General features: G+C 42.1%; 1 protein-coding gene across 1 annotated transcript in view; it reads right to left on the bottom strand.

The window, feature by feature from the left end:
- Positions 1 to 15,753, bottom strand: part of MOCOS (molybdenum cofactor sulfurase) — a 58,996-nt gene that overhangs the window by 9,420 nt on the left and 33,823 nt on the right. The window contains exons 10-12 of the mRNA XM_025365229.1: positions 10,349 to 10,427; positions 8,075 to 8,199; positions 2,620 to 2,725 (exon numbers count right to left, since the gene is read on the bottom strand). Of these exons, the coding sequence (XP_025221014.1) occupies positions 2,620 to 2,725; positions 8,075 to 8,199; positions 10,349 to 10,427 (310 nt within the window). The remainder of the gene's footprint in view (positions 1 to 2,619; positions 2,726 to 8,074; positions 8,200 to 10,348; positions 10,428 to 15,753) is intronic.

Here is a 15,753-nt window from a genome sequence, read left to right as displayed (position 1 = left end):
CATACCAGTTCTATAAGGTGGGGCGGCATAAGGCATTTAAAGACCTGTCAACAGGCTTAATGATCAAAGACCTAAAAAGCACTGAGATCTCACTCCCTTCCCCCACCCTTCTTTTCACAGGTGTTGAGATCTCACCCCTTTTCTCAGGTATTAAAACATTATAAATAAAGAGGACAGTATTTCCTAATTTCCATTCTAGTTGCAGTTTTAACTAACATCTGCTATTTTTCTAATTCCTTTTTTTTTTTTTTAATGAGACAAGGTCTTGCTCTGTCACCCAGACTGGAGTGCAGTGGCACAATCTCAGCTCATTGCAGCCTTGACCAGGATCGCAGGCTCAAGTAATTCTCCTGCCTCAGCCTCCCAAGTAGGTGGGACTACACGCATGTGCCACTATGCCCAGCTAACTTATTTTTATTTTTTTTAGAGATGGGGTCTCACTATATTGCCCAGGCTGGGTTTGAACTCCTGGGCTCAAGTGATCCTCCCAACTCAGCCTCTCAAAGTGCTGGGATTTCAGGTGTGAGCCACTGTGCCTGGCCTATTTTTGTAACTCTTGTTTATTTTTGTAATTTTTATTTATTGTCATAAGGTTCCCAAAAAAAATGGCCTTCTGCACTCCCCACCCCCACCCAGAAGAATGCACTGAAAATACATCTTAAAACTTCTCTGACAAAAGAACACATTCTGTATGATCCCACCATATTAAGTTGAAGAACAGGTGAAACTAGCTATGCTGAAAGAAGTCAGAATAGTGGTGACCTTCAGTGAGGTTGACTGGGATGGGGTACAAGGGAGGTTTCTGGAGTACATTCTTAGCTTGATCTAGGTAGTGGCAGTAGATGGTAAAGTCCCAAAATACTTAATGTGTTTATCAGCAGATACTTTGCCTCATTCACCAGAAAAAGGGTAGCTGTTGTACCAGGAGATTGATCTGAAAATGATGGCGCATGGGTGTATACATCTGTAAAACTTTATTTAACTGTGTACTGATGATTTTTGTACCTTTTTGTGCTTCAATAAATTTTTAATTGCTTAAGTTGGTGTGGGGTAAATCCTCAGGCATGGTTAGAGTATGCCCCAGAGACAGAATTGAAAGACTATGGGATTGGGAAGGAGGAGTCCCAAGATTATATCCCAATCCCCTTTGAATGGCAAACAATGTATAAAAAGCCAGAGACCAGGATACCTGAGTCTGGTTTTGCCACTTACTAAGGGCAACTCCCACAACCTATGAAGACTACGGTTTCCTCATCTGCAACAAAAGGGTTAGCACTTTTCCAGTCCTGAAATCCTTTGATTCTGGATCAACTCTCTGGGTTATAAACCCTCAGTTTGGGCTTCGTAAAAGGGCATGTTTTATGTCCAAAAGCTATCGTGGTTAACATGTTCATGATAGTCTCTCAAATTTGCAAATAACGCACAGAGAAATACCTAGCAGGGGACCCTCGCTCTGCTCTTGAACCACCTGCCCAGCAGGCCCGCCCTGCTAGAAACTAGATGGTAGGGAATGTGGGCCCTCCTGGTAGGAACTGGGGTTGCAGCAAGCCTGTCCCCACCTCCTGTCTTTCTACACCAAGAACCCCAAAAAACTGCATACCCACTTTTTCCAGGACTCTGGATGCCTGAGGAAAAGGGTCCCTCAGTGCCAGGAGAACTCAGTGAATACCCAGAGAACATGCGACTGCATCATACTTTTGCTCCCAAAGACAGCAAGCTGGGCCACAGTATGAGAATGATGTATGTTTTCAACAACGGCTAGAAACAAGAATGACTACAAATAGCCCACCCTGCAGAGGTGGAGGAGGTGGCCTTAGTCAGCTTTATTAAGCTGTATTTGTATGTCTTTGCAAATATATATGTGTGTGTACTTGACCACGTGGCACATGACAGTCACAGCGCGGTTAGGGGTGAGCCACTAACACAACACTCATCTCTGGCCTGTGGACCAGGAATGAGGAGACCGTCCCAGTCATCCTGTGGCATGAGAGCTGGGTGATCTTTCCTCATTGCCTGGCTACGCTGGAACTTCAGTTTGCTCCAATGAACAACGAGAGGGTTGGCCCAACCATGACCCTTTCTGGAGCTGACCTCTTAACACTGTTAGGGTCCTTGGGAAGGCATCAGGTGGGAGTGGACAGGGAGGGGTGCTGGTTCCATCTGTGGCACGTCTTTCAAATAAAGCGTGCCTGCAGTTACAACTTTAAAAGGTTTCATAACCACTCTTTTTTAGCCTTTAAAATGACTGTGTGAAGTAGGGCAGAGATCCTCGGGGACAGGGGACAGTGGGAGGGTAGACAATAAAAGTTGGCCAAATGGTGGCAGTTCAATTAAAACAAACATTAAAAAATTGAATGATTAAAAAGTGAGAGCTAGGGGTTCTCCATTAACCATCTTGAGTATATCAAAAATGATCTTTGTAAGATAAAAGATAATCCTCTATAAAGATGAATGGAAGCTGGATGAAAGGTCCTGCTTACTTCTCAGGGCCTCAGTTTCTCATCTGTAAATGAAGCCGGGCTGAACTCTCAGATCTCTCCTCCCCAGGTGGGGGCCAGGCCCTGCTCCCAGTGGCAAATGGTTATGCTTGTCTGCTAGTCCCGAGGTATGAGGTCTTACCTGGTGTTTAGTTGCTGGTGAAGTTCCAAAATACTTGATGTGTTGATCAGCAGATACTGTGCCTCGTTCACCAGAGAAAGGGTGGCCATTGTACCAGGAAGTTGATCTGAAAATGATGGAGTATTTAAGAGAAGAGTTGCTTTCTCAGAATGCCAGTGAATCATGTTTCCATAGACTTGTATTTTTTTAAAAGGTAGAGACTATTTCTACAAGGGAAAAAAAGTGACGCCCTGGCAATAATAAAAATATCCTAAGTATGGTGCACATGTCTCAATAAAGAGGGAAAAGGAGATCCCAGAATATTCTGTTTAAAATAACCCGGAGAAAATAACAATAAGGGCTGGGCACAGTGGCTCAGCTCTTTGGGAGGCTGAGGTGGGAGGATTACATGAAGCCAGGAGTTCGACACCATCCTGGCCAACAAGGTGAAACCCTGTCTCTACTAAAAATACAAAAATTAGCCAGGTGTGGTGGTACACACCTGTAATCCCTACTACTCGGGAAGCTGAGGCAGGAGAATCGCTTGAATCCGTGAGGCGGAGGTTGCAGTGAGCCGAGGTCACACCGCACACTGCACTTTAGCCTGGGTGACACAGCAAGACTCTGCCACAAAAATATTTAGAAAATTTAAAAAATAAAACAAAAAATGCTGAGATGAAATTGTTCCAGCAAATTAGACTTGGAGGCAAGACTTGGAGGAGGAGGGGTGATGGCAGGTGAGTCCTTCCCCAGGATAGGACGGAGCAAGGCAGAGAGCCTTGGTGAGGGCAAAAGGCCCAGGGAGAGCTTCTGAATCTAATCAGGGAAAAGCTGTTTGCCCTTGGGCAAGTGCCAGATATTGACTTTCGAAATAGATAGTAGATGTTTAAAAACTACTAAAAGGAAGGCCAGGTGCGGTGGCTCAGGCCTGTAATCCCAGCACTTTGGGAGGCCGAGGCAGGCAGATCACCTGAGGTCGGGAATTTGAGACCAGCCTGACCGACATGAAGAAACCTCGTCTCTAGTAAAAATACAAAATTAGCTGGACGCAGTGGCACATGCCTTTAATCTTAGCTACTCAGGAGGCTGAGGTAGGAGTATCTCTTGATCTCGGGAGACAAAGGTTGTGGTGAGCTGAGATCACGCTATTGCACTCCAGCCTGAGCAACAAGAGTGAAACTCCGTCTCAGCAACAACAGCGAAACTCTGTCTTTAAAAAAAAAAAAAAAAAAAAAAACTACTAAAAGGGGGACGAAACTATTGAAAGAAAATATTAAGTGTATTCAGAATAGCTGGCACCCTATCACCCAGCTGCCATCTCCCTTTGGCAGGCCCAGCATCACTATCATTATAGATGAAAAGGTTTGCCTGGGCCAGGACCTACTGAGCTGTCTCCAAATCAGGTGTGTGGACCCCAGAGTAGATGCAAACGGATACTTTTGAGAGAATTACCCTCCAGATCTGCCACTTGCATATATGCTCTTTGCTAAAATGGCTCTGCCAGAGAAGGGAGGTGTAATCCCAGCGCTGTCCACAAAGACCCTGCCTCTTTCACAGAGGAAAGGCCAAGGTCTCCTAAGGCACACTCCCTCAGGGACCAACAACCTCCAGGGTAGAAGACAAAAGCCCCATTCGAAACCCTGGAGTCTGAGCTGAGAAAATAAAAGGCTCTAAAGCCTGGGCGAATGATCCTCCTGTAGGCCAGATGGATTCCAATTATTTGCTGTCCACAAAACCGCAGGACCTAATTAAGTTGTCAAGTGACAGATGATGAAAGGCATTTCAATCTTAGAGCCCAGTGCTTCGGTCACATACTTCAGAAGAAATGTTTGAATGACAGTGCACTAACGAAACCCCTTTCCGTAGCCCTTTATTTAAGCTTCTCAGAAGAGACCCGAGGCTGAACACCAGCTATTCTGGCCATGAGTGACAGTCATTCATGGGAGTGGGAACCAATGGCAGGGTGCCCAGCCACCTCATTAAGAGACTTATTTTTGCTAATTTTTTTATGTTTAATAATTATTTTTCAAAATGTATAATATACTTAGGTTGCTTTGATCAACTATGTACTACTAAAAATTACGGGCTGGGTGCAGAGGCTCATGCCTGTAGTCCCAGCACTTTGGGAGGCCAAGGTGGGAGGATTACTTGAGCTCAAAAGTTTGAGACCAGCCTGGGCAACGTGGGAGAAACCTCATCTCTATTTAAAAAAAAAAAAAAAAATTAAAAAAAAGAACTCAATCCAGAAGAAATTTTCTAGCACTTAAACTCTCACAATCACAGTAAACTTTAAAAAATGTTTATCCATGTCAATTTATATACACATTTTAATTTCACAGAAGTATGATAGGGTAGTAGTCAATAAAAGATTTCCAAGTACAGAATACATAACACTAAGATAAAATTCTGTTGAGAACATGGAAAGGAAATACAAGTTGAAGAAGGAAAGGGAAAGAAATAAAAGACTGACCACTAAAAGATAATTCATTTATATATATATATATATAATCTATATATGAAAAGGAAAGAAAGAAAACTGACCATTAAAGGACAGCTTGTTCTCTCTCTCTCTCTCTCTCTATATATATATATACACACACACACACACACAATGTATTTTGTAACGAATACTCACGAGATTCAAATTGCTATGGTTTAAAAAATGCTACAGTACTGAGATTCTATTGGCTATGTTGAAAAGAATAATGTACAAGTTTAAATTTAAAATGACAATGTTTACAATGTGCTGGAAATCATATCTTTGGAGCTGTTTAAACTATTTTCAAAATTTAGATGACAATGTAAAAATGTATGAGTGAGGAATCCAGTTTTTAAAAACCCTTCTAAGGTATACCAACTCAAAAACACTGTTTCAAGACCAGTGACTGAGACTGCCAGAGAACATGGCACCCTAAGGGGCATCCTCTAAGTATAAGTAGTCACAAGCTGACACTCCCTGATTCTGCATCGTGCAGGGAGCAGGAAGACAAGCTTTCTTCTTTCCTCTGCACCCACCACCTTCGTTCCACCAAGGCCCCATCTCCCACCAGGACAGTCCCAGCTGCCGCCCACCTGTGCCTTTACTGCCTGAGTTTCCCACTCAATGCAGCCCCCTTGCCAAGTCAGGGTTGACTTTCTAACACAAGCAGTGTTATGAAGCTTCTCAGCTTAGAATCCTCCGGTGAGTCCCGCAGCCACAGAAAAAGTACTACTGACTCCTCAGTAGCACACTCGTCCCTTCTTCCCATCTGTCCCCCATCACTCCCCTGCTCACATCTGACCCTCTAAACCCTTCTCTGAGCCCATGAATGCCAAGCCCTGCCACACTGCTCCCCGGTAACCATCCCGCCTCTGTCTGCTTGAAAAACTCCTACTCCTCTTTTAAGACGCAGCTCCAAACTCACCTCCTCCCTGAAGCCCTCTGTGACTCATTCCAGGTGTAGAGGATTCTGCCCTTTATGTAAACCTTTATTACATCTCTTACATTGTAGTATCACTGTCTGCTGGTGATTGCTCTCACCAACCGAGACCCCAAAGGACCAGGACTAAGGCTTAATGATCTCAGCCAACCTTCTGAAAACCCAGCAAACCCCAGGTAGGCCATGGGTGCTATGAATAATTGGCACTTAGAGATTTCACTGCTGCTCTCTTCTCCAGATAATTTACAAGGGTGGCGTGCAGGTCCTGACAAACCCCACTCCTTTCATGTCTCTACCCCTGGAAATGCCTATTTCTCTCTCCCCTTTAATCATGTCTCTAAGCTTATCCATAGCCCAAACACCACCATCTAACTTCAATAAAATGAGTATAAATCTATTCCCCTTTTCTATCACACAGCAACTCAAATTCTTAACAGCTTATGGCATGAAAAATCATCAGAACTTTAAAAAGTCTAAGTACATTACATCCTTTGACTCCTCTCTATAGCATACACTTTTAGGGATTTATAGGTTAAACTATGGAGGGCTGCCTTAGACCCAGTTTTCAGTCCATATATGGTCAAATGCTATTAGTTTGATTTATTTATTTTATGTTTTAGAAACATAAAACATAAAATATTACTGTCGACCAGACTGGAGTGCAGTGGTGTGATGATAACTCACTGCAGCCTCGAATTCCTGGGTTCAAAAGATCCTCCCATCTCAGTCTCCCAAGCAGCTAGGACTACAGGTGCCTGCCACCATACCTAGTAATTTTTTAATTCTTTTTGAGACAGAGTCTCACTTTGTTACCCAGGTTGGAGTACAGTGGTGTGATCTCAACTCACTGCAACCTCCACCTCCCAGCCTCAAATGATCCTCCCACCTCAGTCTCCCAAGTAGCTGGGACTATAGGCATGCACCACCATACCTGGCCAGTATTTCTATTTTTTGAAGAGATGGGGTTTCATAATTTTTGTATCTTATTTTGCAGATACAGGGTCTTGCTATGTTGCCCAGGCTGGTCTTGAACTCCTGGGCTTAACAAATCCTCCCTCCTCGGCCTCCCAAAGTGCTGGGATTACAGGTGTGAGCTACCACGCCCAAACTCTAAATGCTATTTGGATTACAAACTAGTTCCTCTGGGAACTGATCACTAGGCCAGGTAATACATGAACAAATTGGTAATCATTCATTCATTCATCTAGCCATTTATTGAGCAACTATACGCCAGGTGCTATTTTAAGCATGGGGGGACAGCACTGAAGAAAACAAGCAACAATCCCTATCCTCATAGAGCTTACATCTTCTAAAAGGAAAACAGAACAAACTAAGTGAGCAAAATATATAGTCAGAAAGATGTGGGAAAAAAAAGTGCCACCGAGAAAAATGAGACAGGGAAGGTTGCTACGTTGCTGCAGATTCAGGTGCAGGATGCTGTTCTGAAGAGGGTTGCTAACCAGCCTTCCCTAAGGAGGTGACATTTGAGCAGACACAGGAAAATGATCTTTTCCGCACATCTGGGACTATTAAAAGTACCTTCATCTCTACTGCCTCACTTCATTCTAACAATGGTTTATGGTGGGAAAAATTGCCGAAACTTATAAAAGTCTGAGGAGCTGAGGTCTATAGAAGTTGAGGCACCATGGGGTTCAAGGATTTACCAAGGTCACGCCATTGTTTGGTGTTAGAGCTAAAAGCTAGCAAGCCAGATTTCCTTGCTTCCAGATCCAATCTGAGGACATAGCAAGCTATTGGGGTTTTTATCTAATACAATTGGATTAATTGTGATTTTTGAACATGCAGGAGTGAGGCTGAATATTTGGGCAGAGGCTGGGCAGCTGGCTTTATGCCCTCCTCAGCTTCCTTAAGGGGATCATGGAGCCCACTTCTCCTGCTGACCTGGGGCTACTGCAGCAGGTTTCTGCTAAAGGCTGACCACACCTGCTTTCCATACATGAGCAAGTCACCCGTAAGTGCAGTTCATGTGCTGTTTTGATGTGTGCAAGGGTAAGCCAGGGTTCCTGTCCTCTAAGAACCAATTCAAAATGTAATACCTTTTCCATGTTTCTTCTTTGCATTCCTTTGAAAGTTTGAACTTTGTTTGATCAAATGACAAGGACGGCCAAAAAATGTTGACAACCAGCTTGAAATTTTTTCTCCACAGTCATAAGTATTTACTCTGGCAAAAGAGAGAGAGAAAGGGTGAACTCTTACAGCGTATTTATTTAAATAATAATCTAAATTGCAAAAAGTTAGATTACAAAATGAAATGAAACAAAACATTGCATGAGTCCTGAAGAGAAGGCAGCCTGAAGTGTCAGATGCTGCAAGGAGATTTCCAAGGCAGGAAGACCTGCCATCTGGGGCTTGTGTGAAGCTTTCAGACCAAATAAAAAGCTTAAACATTTCTCCTGGAAAGACCTTTTTTACTATTAATTATTGACACAGAGAACCACAAAGCTTAGAATGTGGGAACTTCCAGAGTGATATATTGCTTTCAGAAGCCCTTGAACCCAGAAATGTGTCCTATTTTTTCACCATGGGCCTGATTGAAATATCTTCTCTCACATGGACTGACATGTTTGGTTTGTAAAATGAACACTGTGCCTGTGAGTTACAGATATAAGTACTGCATTTATCAATCTGGTGTTTGAAAACTCAAGAATCCTCTAGAATTTTGTTATCCAAAATTTATCGTTCTGACTGAAAATGTGCTAAATGGATGTGTAAGTTGGTGACATTGGTGCAAGTACTGGCGAGAAGATGTAGAGTGTGCTTCACTCTTTATCCTACAAGGTGGGGACCAGTGCCCAGGATGCTCCACTGTGTCAAGCACAATCATCACATCATCACCTTTGTGCTTTCCTGGGGGTATAGCCCTTCACACTCCCAGAGTGATCCTCTGCCTATCATCCACAGCACTAATGACTGGGGTCCAACTTGGATGTAGCTTTAGCATTTAACAGATCATTTCCTGCCTTGCATGATAGCATATGTTCAGGGCAGTGCACAAAGATGTCCAATATGGTTTGATACCATGCAGTATCACCATCTACCGAGCACAGACCTACCCACTAATGAGTGCATTGTGTTAACTGGTAGGCAATCAGCACTTTGAAAGCTTTTTATTATACATAAATATTTAGTGAAGTGTTACACAGTTAACTGTTTTAGTATGTGGGTGGGGGTGAAAGGGGAATTGGTTGGGGCTTAAGATAGGATAAATTTCCCAAGATTGGAAAATTTGCTATTCCACATGTATTCAGGTACAGATAAGATTAGATAAAAAGGGATGCAGACATTTGATTTGTTCAATAAAAAGACTTAGAAACATGTACAATCAATAAACAAAATAGCAATGCTAGTACATTCAACCCCACTTTACATTTCCTAGAATTCAATAGATGATTTATCATCAGCAACCCAGATTAGATAATAACCTATAACATGGGTATATAATCTATGAGTTATCACCTGAAAGCTAGGCTTTAGAAACCTGAGAGATGTCTTGATAACCCCCTCACCCCCAGCCTCCTTATCCAATCATCAGCTAGTTCAGGTTATTCTATTTCCAGAATATATACCTGCAGCTTCCTGACTTTCTCTCTGACCCTGGTCCAAGCCTCCATCTTGTCTCACTTGTGTTGCTAACACAGGTGCTTATGTGGCCTTCCTGCTTGCACCCCTTCCCCCTTCCAGCCACTCCACAGGCACCAGCCCGTCTTCTCAACATGCAAATCAGGTATTTTCCCTCCCCATTAAGCCTCCTCTGGAGTGTGGCAATGCCCTCCAGACTGTTCCTTCTGCATCACCTTGTCTTCCCACCCCTCACCGTCCTCTTGACACTGTCCCAGGCTCTGACGGGAACAACATGGGCATTCTAGTGGGAGGGACTAAAGATCAATAAACAGATATATATTAACTTGGAAACAACAAAGGCAAAGGAGATGAATACAACAGGGGAAATGGAGAGGGAAGGGCTGGTTTCTGTGGGTAGTCATGTGGCCCTCTGAGAAAGGGGCTTTTGAGCAGACACCTGTTGGAGTTGAAACTGACAGAGGTGAGAGAACAAGCCCTGTGGAGGTATAACTAGGGGAATAGCACCAGGCAGAGGGAACAGCAAGTATAAAGACCTGAGAAGGGAGCATGCTTGGGAGGTTTGAAGACCAAAGAGCCAAGAGTGTAGTTAGAGAGAAGCATGCGAGGGAGAAATGGGCAGCAACTAGACTGAAGGGTAGCAGAGGATAGACTGCATAGGGCATTACTCTTTTCCCCTCTTTGTCAGCCTGTCAATAAAGCTGAGAGTTTCACCTGCTTCAGAGTCTCACCTGTCAGCACAGACCCTGCTTTGGCGAATCTGAGTCTGTTCACTATTTTCCTCAAGAGGCACCTCTATAGGCTCCATCCCTAATGAACAAAGGTTAAAAACAAATTTAACATTGTGTAAAAACAACAGCTACTTGACTTCAAAATATACTACAAAGCTATGGTAACCAAAACAGCATGGTACTGACATAAAAATCGACATATAGACCAATGTGACAGAACCAAAATATAAATCCACACATTTACAGTCAACTGATTTCTGAATTAGAGCAAGAAGAGTTCTCTTCAATAAATGGTGCTGGAAAAAGTAGATTACCATATGCAGAAGAATAAAACTAGACCCCTATCTTTCACCATATACACAAATCAACTCAAAATGAATTAGAGACTGAAATATAAGACCCAAAACTATTAGACTACTAGAAGAAAACATCAGGGAACTGCTTCAGGACATTGGTCTGGACAAAGAATTTTTGGATAAGACCTCAAAAGCATCAGCCACAAAAGCCAAAATAGAGAACTAGAATTACAGCAAACTAAAAAGCTTCTGTACAACAAAGGGAAACAACAGAATGAAGAGACAACCAACAGAATGAGAGGAAATGTTTGCAAAACATCCATCCAGCAAGGGTTAATAACCAAATATATAAGGAAATCAACAACTCAACAGTGAAAAAAAAACCAAGTAATTCAATTTTTTTAATGAGCAAATAATCTGAATAGATATTTCTTGAATGAAGACATGCAAATGGCTAATCGATACATTTTTTTAAATGTTCAACATCACTAATCATCAGGGGAATGCAAACCAAAACCACAATGAGACTTCACCCCAGTTAGAATGGCTATTATCAGAATGACAAAAAAATAACAAATGCTGTTGAGGATGCAGAGAAAGGGGAACTCTTACACACTGTTGGTGGGAATGTGAATTAGTATAGCCATCATGGAAAAGACTACTGGGGTTCTTCAGAAAACTAAAAATAAAAATACCATATGATCCAGCAATCCCACTTCTGGGTATTTATCCAAAGGAAAGGAAAATCAGAGGAAAAAAAGAATGGTGGATAGGAGACAGGACTAATGTACAGCTCCCAGTTAGATGGACAGAACAGCATGTAGAGACTCACGATGTGAACTTTTGCTCCACGAACCACTGCAGGAACATACCAGGAAAACTGATAAAATTCACAGACACTTTGAATGAAGCAGCTTGCTGCTCCAAACACCACAAGATAGCCAAAAATTTGAGTTCCCAAAGAGTGAGAAGGCAAGAAGTTGGCCTCTGAACACACACCCCCATTGAGGAACCTGAAAATCCAGATCACAAGAGAAGGATTTAACCTTACCTAGAGCTGAAATGGATTTAGGGAGCCAAGTAAAATATAAAAGTAGAAGAAGGAGTGGGAAGCGTCCTGTAGGGACTCCTGGTCCCCAGCTTGAACCCCAGGAAAGCCATTCCTGGACTTATCTCACAGGGGTCCTTGGGGAAGGGAAGGCAGCCAGTGGAAATGGGGAGGGGCCACAGGGTGAAGGAAGTTCCTAGCTTGACTTTGTAATAATTTTAACTGAGCACAAACTTTCCTAAGTAGAATCCAGAGGAGGAGACAAAAGGGAAGTAAAGATGCAAGCGTAGAAGCTGCAGCCATTGGTCCTGACTGGCAGGGAGGAGCAAGGCCTGAGAGCCCTGCTTGCTTTCTCAGCAGGAGGCTTGTAACCTGGGGCAAGATCTCAGCCCTGCTTACCAGATGCTTGTACCGAAACCTCAGCGCAGCTGGGGAGGCACAGTGGGAGTGAGACTGACCTGGCTGCCTGTGTGGGAGCTGGGTGAGGTCTGTCACTGCCAGCTTTCCCCCATGTCTCTGGAGACCTATTTGACACAGCAGAAATGGCCAAAATTTCCCTGGGAACGTAACTCCATTCGTCTGAGAACCAGTCCCCCACCCCCAGAGTGGCCACAGCAAGTCCTGCCCAAGGAGAGTATGATCTCAGACCCACCTAACCTGCCTCCACCTGATTGGTTTTTCTCTACTTGACCTGATAGCCAAAGACAAAAGATATGATCTCTTGGGGGCTCTGTGGCCCTGTTTATTATCTGAGAAACCCAAGTACCTATCCTAGCCAAGGCAGGGCAAGATTATATCCCCCTTCTACTGCTGCAGCTGGTGTTCTCTTGAAAGCACCACCTTCTGGCTGGAGGCCAACGAACTCAAGCCATTACAGCAACTCATAAGACAACAACTCTGCTCCAAAGAAGGAGAAAACAACAGCTCATTCCACCACCTGCAACACCCTGGCTAACCAGAGGTCCTGAGTGTGTCCATGTGACAACTTCACTGCTAACATAACCAGCATTCAAGAAAACCAGCGCACTAAACAAAACTACAACCAAGGACTAAAACCAATGCACTAAAACAAAACTACAACGAAGGACTCCCACAGAGTCCGCTTTACTCCCCTGACACCTTCACTAGAGCAGGTGCTGTTATCCATGGCTGGAAGACCTGAATGTGAATCACATCACAGGACTCTTCGCAGACAGTTCTTAGCACCACCCTGGAGCCCCAGAGTTCCGCTGAGTGGCTAGAACCAGAAGGGCAATAACAATCAGTGCAGTCTGGCATTTTAGAAGCCGTATCCATATAGGAAGGGGGAGAGCACAACATCAAGAGAGCACCCCTGGGACAAAAGAATGTGAATAGCAGCCCTTGAGTTCCGTATCTTCCCACTGAAACAGTCTATCCAAATGAGAAGTAACCAGGAAAGTCATTTTGGTAATATGACAAAACAAGATTCTATAACACCATCAAAAGATCATTCTAGCTCTCAGCAACGGATCTAAACCAAGAGGAAATATCTGAATTGCCAGAAAAAGAATTCAGAAGACTGACTATTAAGCTACTTAAGGAGGCACCAGAGAAAGGTGAAAACTATTTTAAAGAAATTTTTTAAAATACAAGATATGGATGAAAAAGTCTCCAGAGAAATAGATATCATAAAGAAAAGATGATCACAACTTCTAGAAATGAAAGACATACTTAGAGAAATGCAAAATACACTGGAAAGTTTCAGCAATAGTATTGAAAAAGTAGAAGAAAGAACTTCAGAGCCCAAAGACAAGGCTTTCAAATTAACCCAATCCAACAAAGACAAATACAAAATAATTTTAAAAAATGAAGACTCCATGAAATTTTGGATTATTTTAAATGACCAAACATAAGAATAATTGGTGTCCCTGAGGAATAAGAGAAATCTAAAACTTTGGAAAACCTATTTGAGGAAATAATCTAGGAAAACTTCTCTGGTCTCACTAGAGATCTAGACATCCACATATAAAAAGCTCAAAGAATACCTGGGAAATTCATTGCAAAAAGATTATCACCTAGGCACATAGTAATCAGGTTAGCTAAAGTCAAGATGAAGAAAAGAATCTAAAGAACTGTGAGGCAAAAGCATCAGTAACCCAAAAGGAAAACCTAGCAAATTAACAGCAGATTTCTCAGCAGAAATCTTGCAAGTCAGAAAGGATTGGAGTCCTATCTTCGCCTCCTTAAACAAAATAATTATCAGCCAAGAATTTTGCATCCAGTGAAACAAAGCTTCATAAATGAAGGAGAGATAGTCTTTTTTAGAAAAACAAATACTGACAGAATTTGTGACTAACAATCCAGCACTACAAAAAAAAAAAAAAATGGTAAAAGAAGTCCTAATCAAAATACCATCATCATTATTCACAGAACTAGAAAAAAATAATCCTAAAATTTATATGGAAACAAAAAAAAGCCCATTTAGCCAAAGCGAGACTAAGCAAAAAGAACAAATCTGAAGGCATCACATTACCCAACTTCAAACTATACTACAAGGCTATTTTTACCAAAACAGCATGGCGCTGGTATTAAAAAGCAGGCACACAGACCAATGGTACAGAATAAAGAACCCAGAAATAAAGCCAAATACTTACAGCCAACTGATTTTTGACAAAGCAAATGAAAACAAAGTGGGGGAAGGACACCGTATTCAACAAATGGTGTGGAGATAACTGGCAAGTCACATGTAAAATCATGAAAATGGATCCTCATCTCTCACCTTATACAAAAATCAACTGAAGATGGATCAAAGACTTAAATCTAAGACATGAAACCATAAAAGTCTTAGAAGATTGGAAAAACCCTTCTAGATATTGGGGTAAGCAGAGAATTCATGACCAAAACCCCAAAAGTAAATGCAACAAAAACAAAGATAAATAGATGGGACTTAATTTAAAAAGCTTCTGCATAGCAAAAGAAACACTCAGAAGAGTAAAGAGACAATCCACAAAGTGAGAGAGAATATTTGCAAACCATGCATCTGACAAAGGACTAATTTCCAGAATCTATAAGGAACTCAAACAAATCAACAACAAAAAACAAATAATCTCATCAAAAAGTGGGCTAAGGACATAAATGGAAAATTTTCAAGAGAAGACATACAAATGGCCAACAAACATGAGAAAATGCTCATCATTACTAATTATCAAGGAAATGCAAATCAAAACCACAATGTAATACCATCTTACTCCTGCAAGAATGGCCACAATTTAAAAATTGAAAAATAATTGATGCTGGCATAGATGTGGTGAAAAGGGAATACTTTATCCTGCTGGTGGGAATGTAAACTATTAAAACCACTATGGAAAACAATATGGAGTTTCCTTAAAGAACTAAAAGTAGAACTACCATTTGATCCAGCAACCCTACTACTGGGTATCTACTCAGAGGAAAAGAAGTCATTATACAAAAAAAACACTTGCACACATATGTTTATAGCAGCACAATTCACAATTGCAAAAATACGGAAACATGGAGAGATCTCATCTTTTTTTTAACTTTTAAGTTCCGGGGTACAAGTGCAGGTTTCTTACACAGGTAAACTTGTGTTATGGGGGTTTGTTATACAGATTATTTCATCACCCGGGTATTAAGCCTAATATTCATTAGTTATTTTTCCTGATCCTCCCCATCCTCCCACCCTCCACCCTCCTGTAGGTCTCAGTGTCTATTGTTCCCCTCTATGTGTCCATGTGTTCTCATCATTTAGCTCCCATTTATAAGTGAGAACATGTGGTATTTGGTTTTCTGTTCCTGTGCTGGTTTGCTAAGGTTAATGGCCTCTAGCTTCATCTATGTCCCTGAAAAAGACATGATCTCATTCTTTTTTATGGCTGCATAGTATTCCATGGTGTATATGTACCACATAACATAAACAAACAGTAAACAACAGTAAACAAACAAATAAAAAACCAAATAACCTAATTTAAAAATGAGTTAGTGGCCAGGCGCAGTGGCTCATGCCTGTAATCCCAGCACTTTGGGAGTTTGAGGCGGGCAAATCACGAGGTCAGGAGATCGAGACCATCCTGGCTAACACG

This window comes from Theropithecus gelada, chromosome 18, assembly GCF_003255815.1.
Source record: "Theropithecus gelada isolate Dixy chromosome 18, Tgel_1.0, whole genome shotgun sequence".
Taxonomy (NCBI): Eukaryota; Metazoa; Chordata; class Mammalia; order Primates; family Cercopithecidae; genus Theropithecus; species Theropithecus gelada.
Note: the sequence above shows the minus strand (reverse complement) of the source record. Positions and strands in the feature narration are given on the sequence as shown.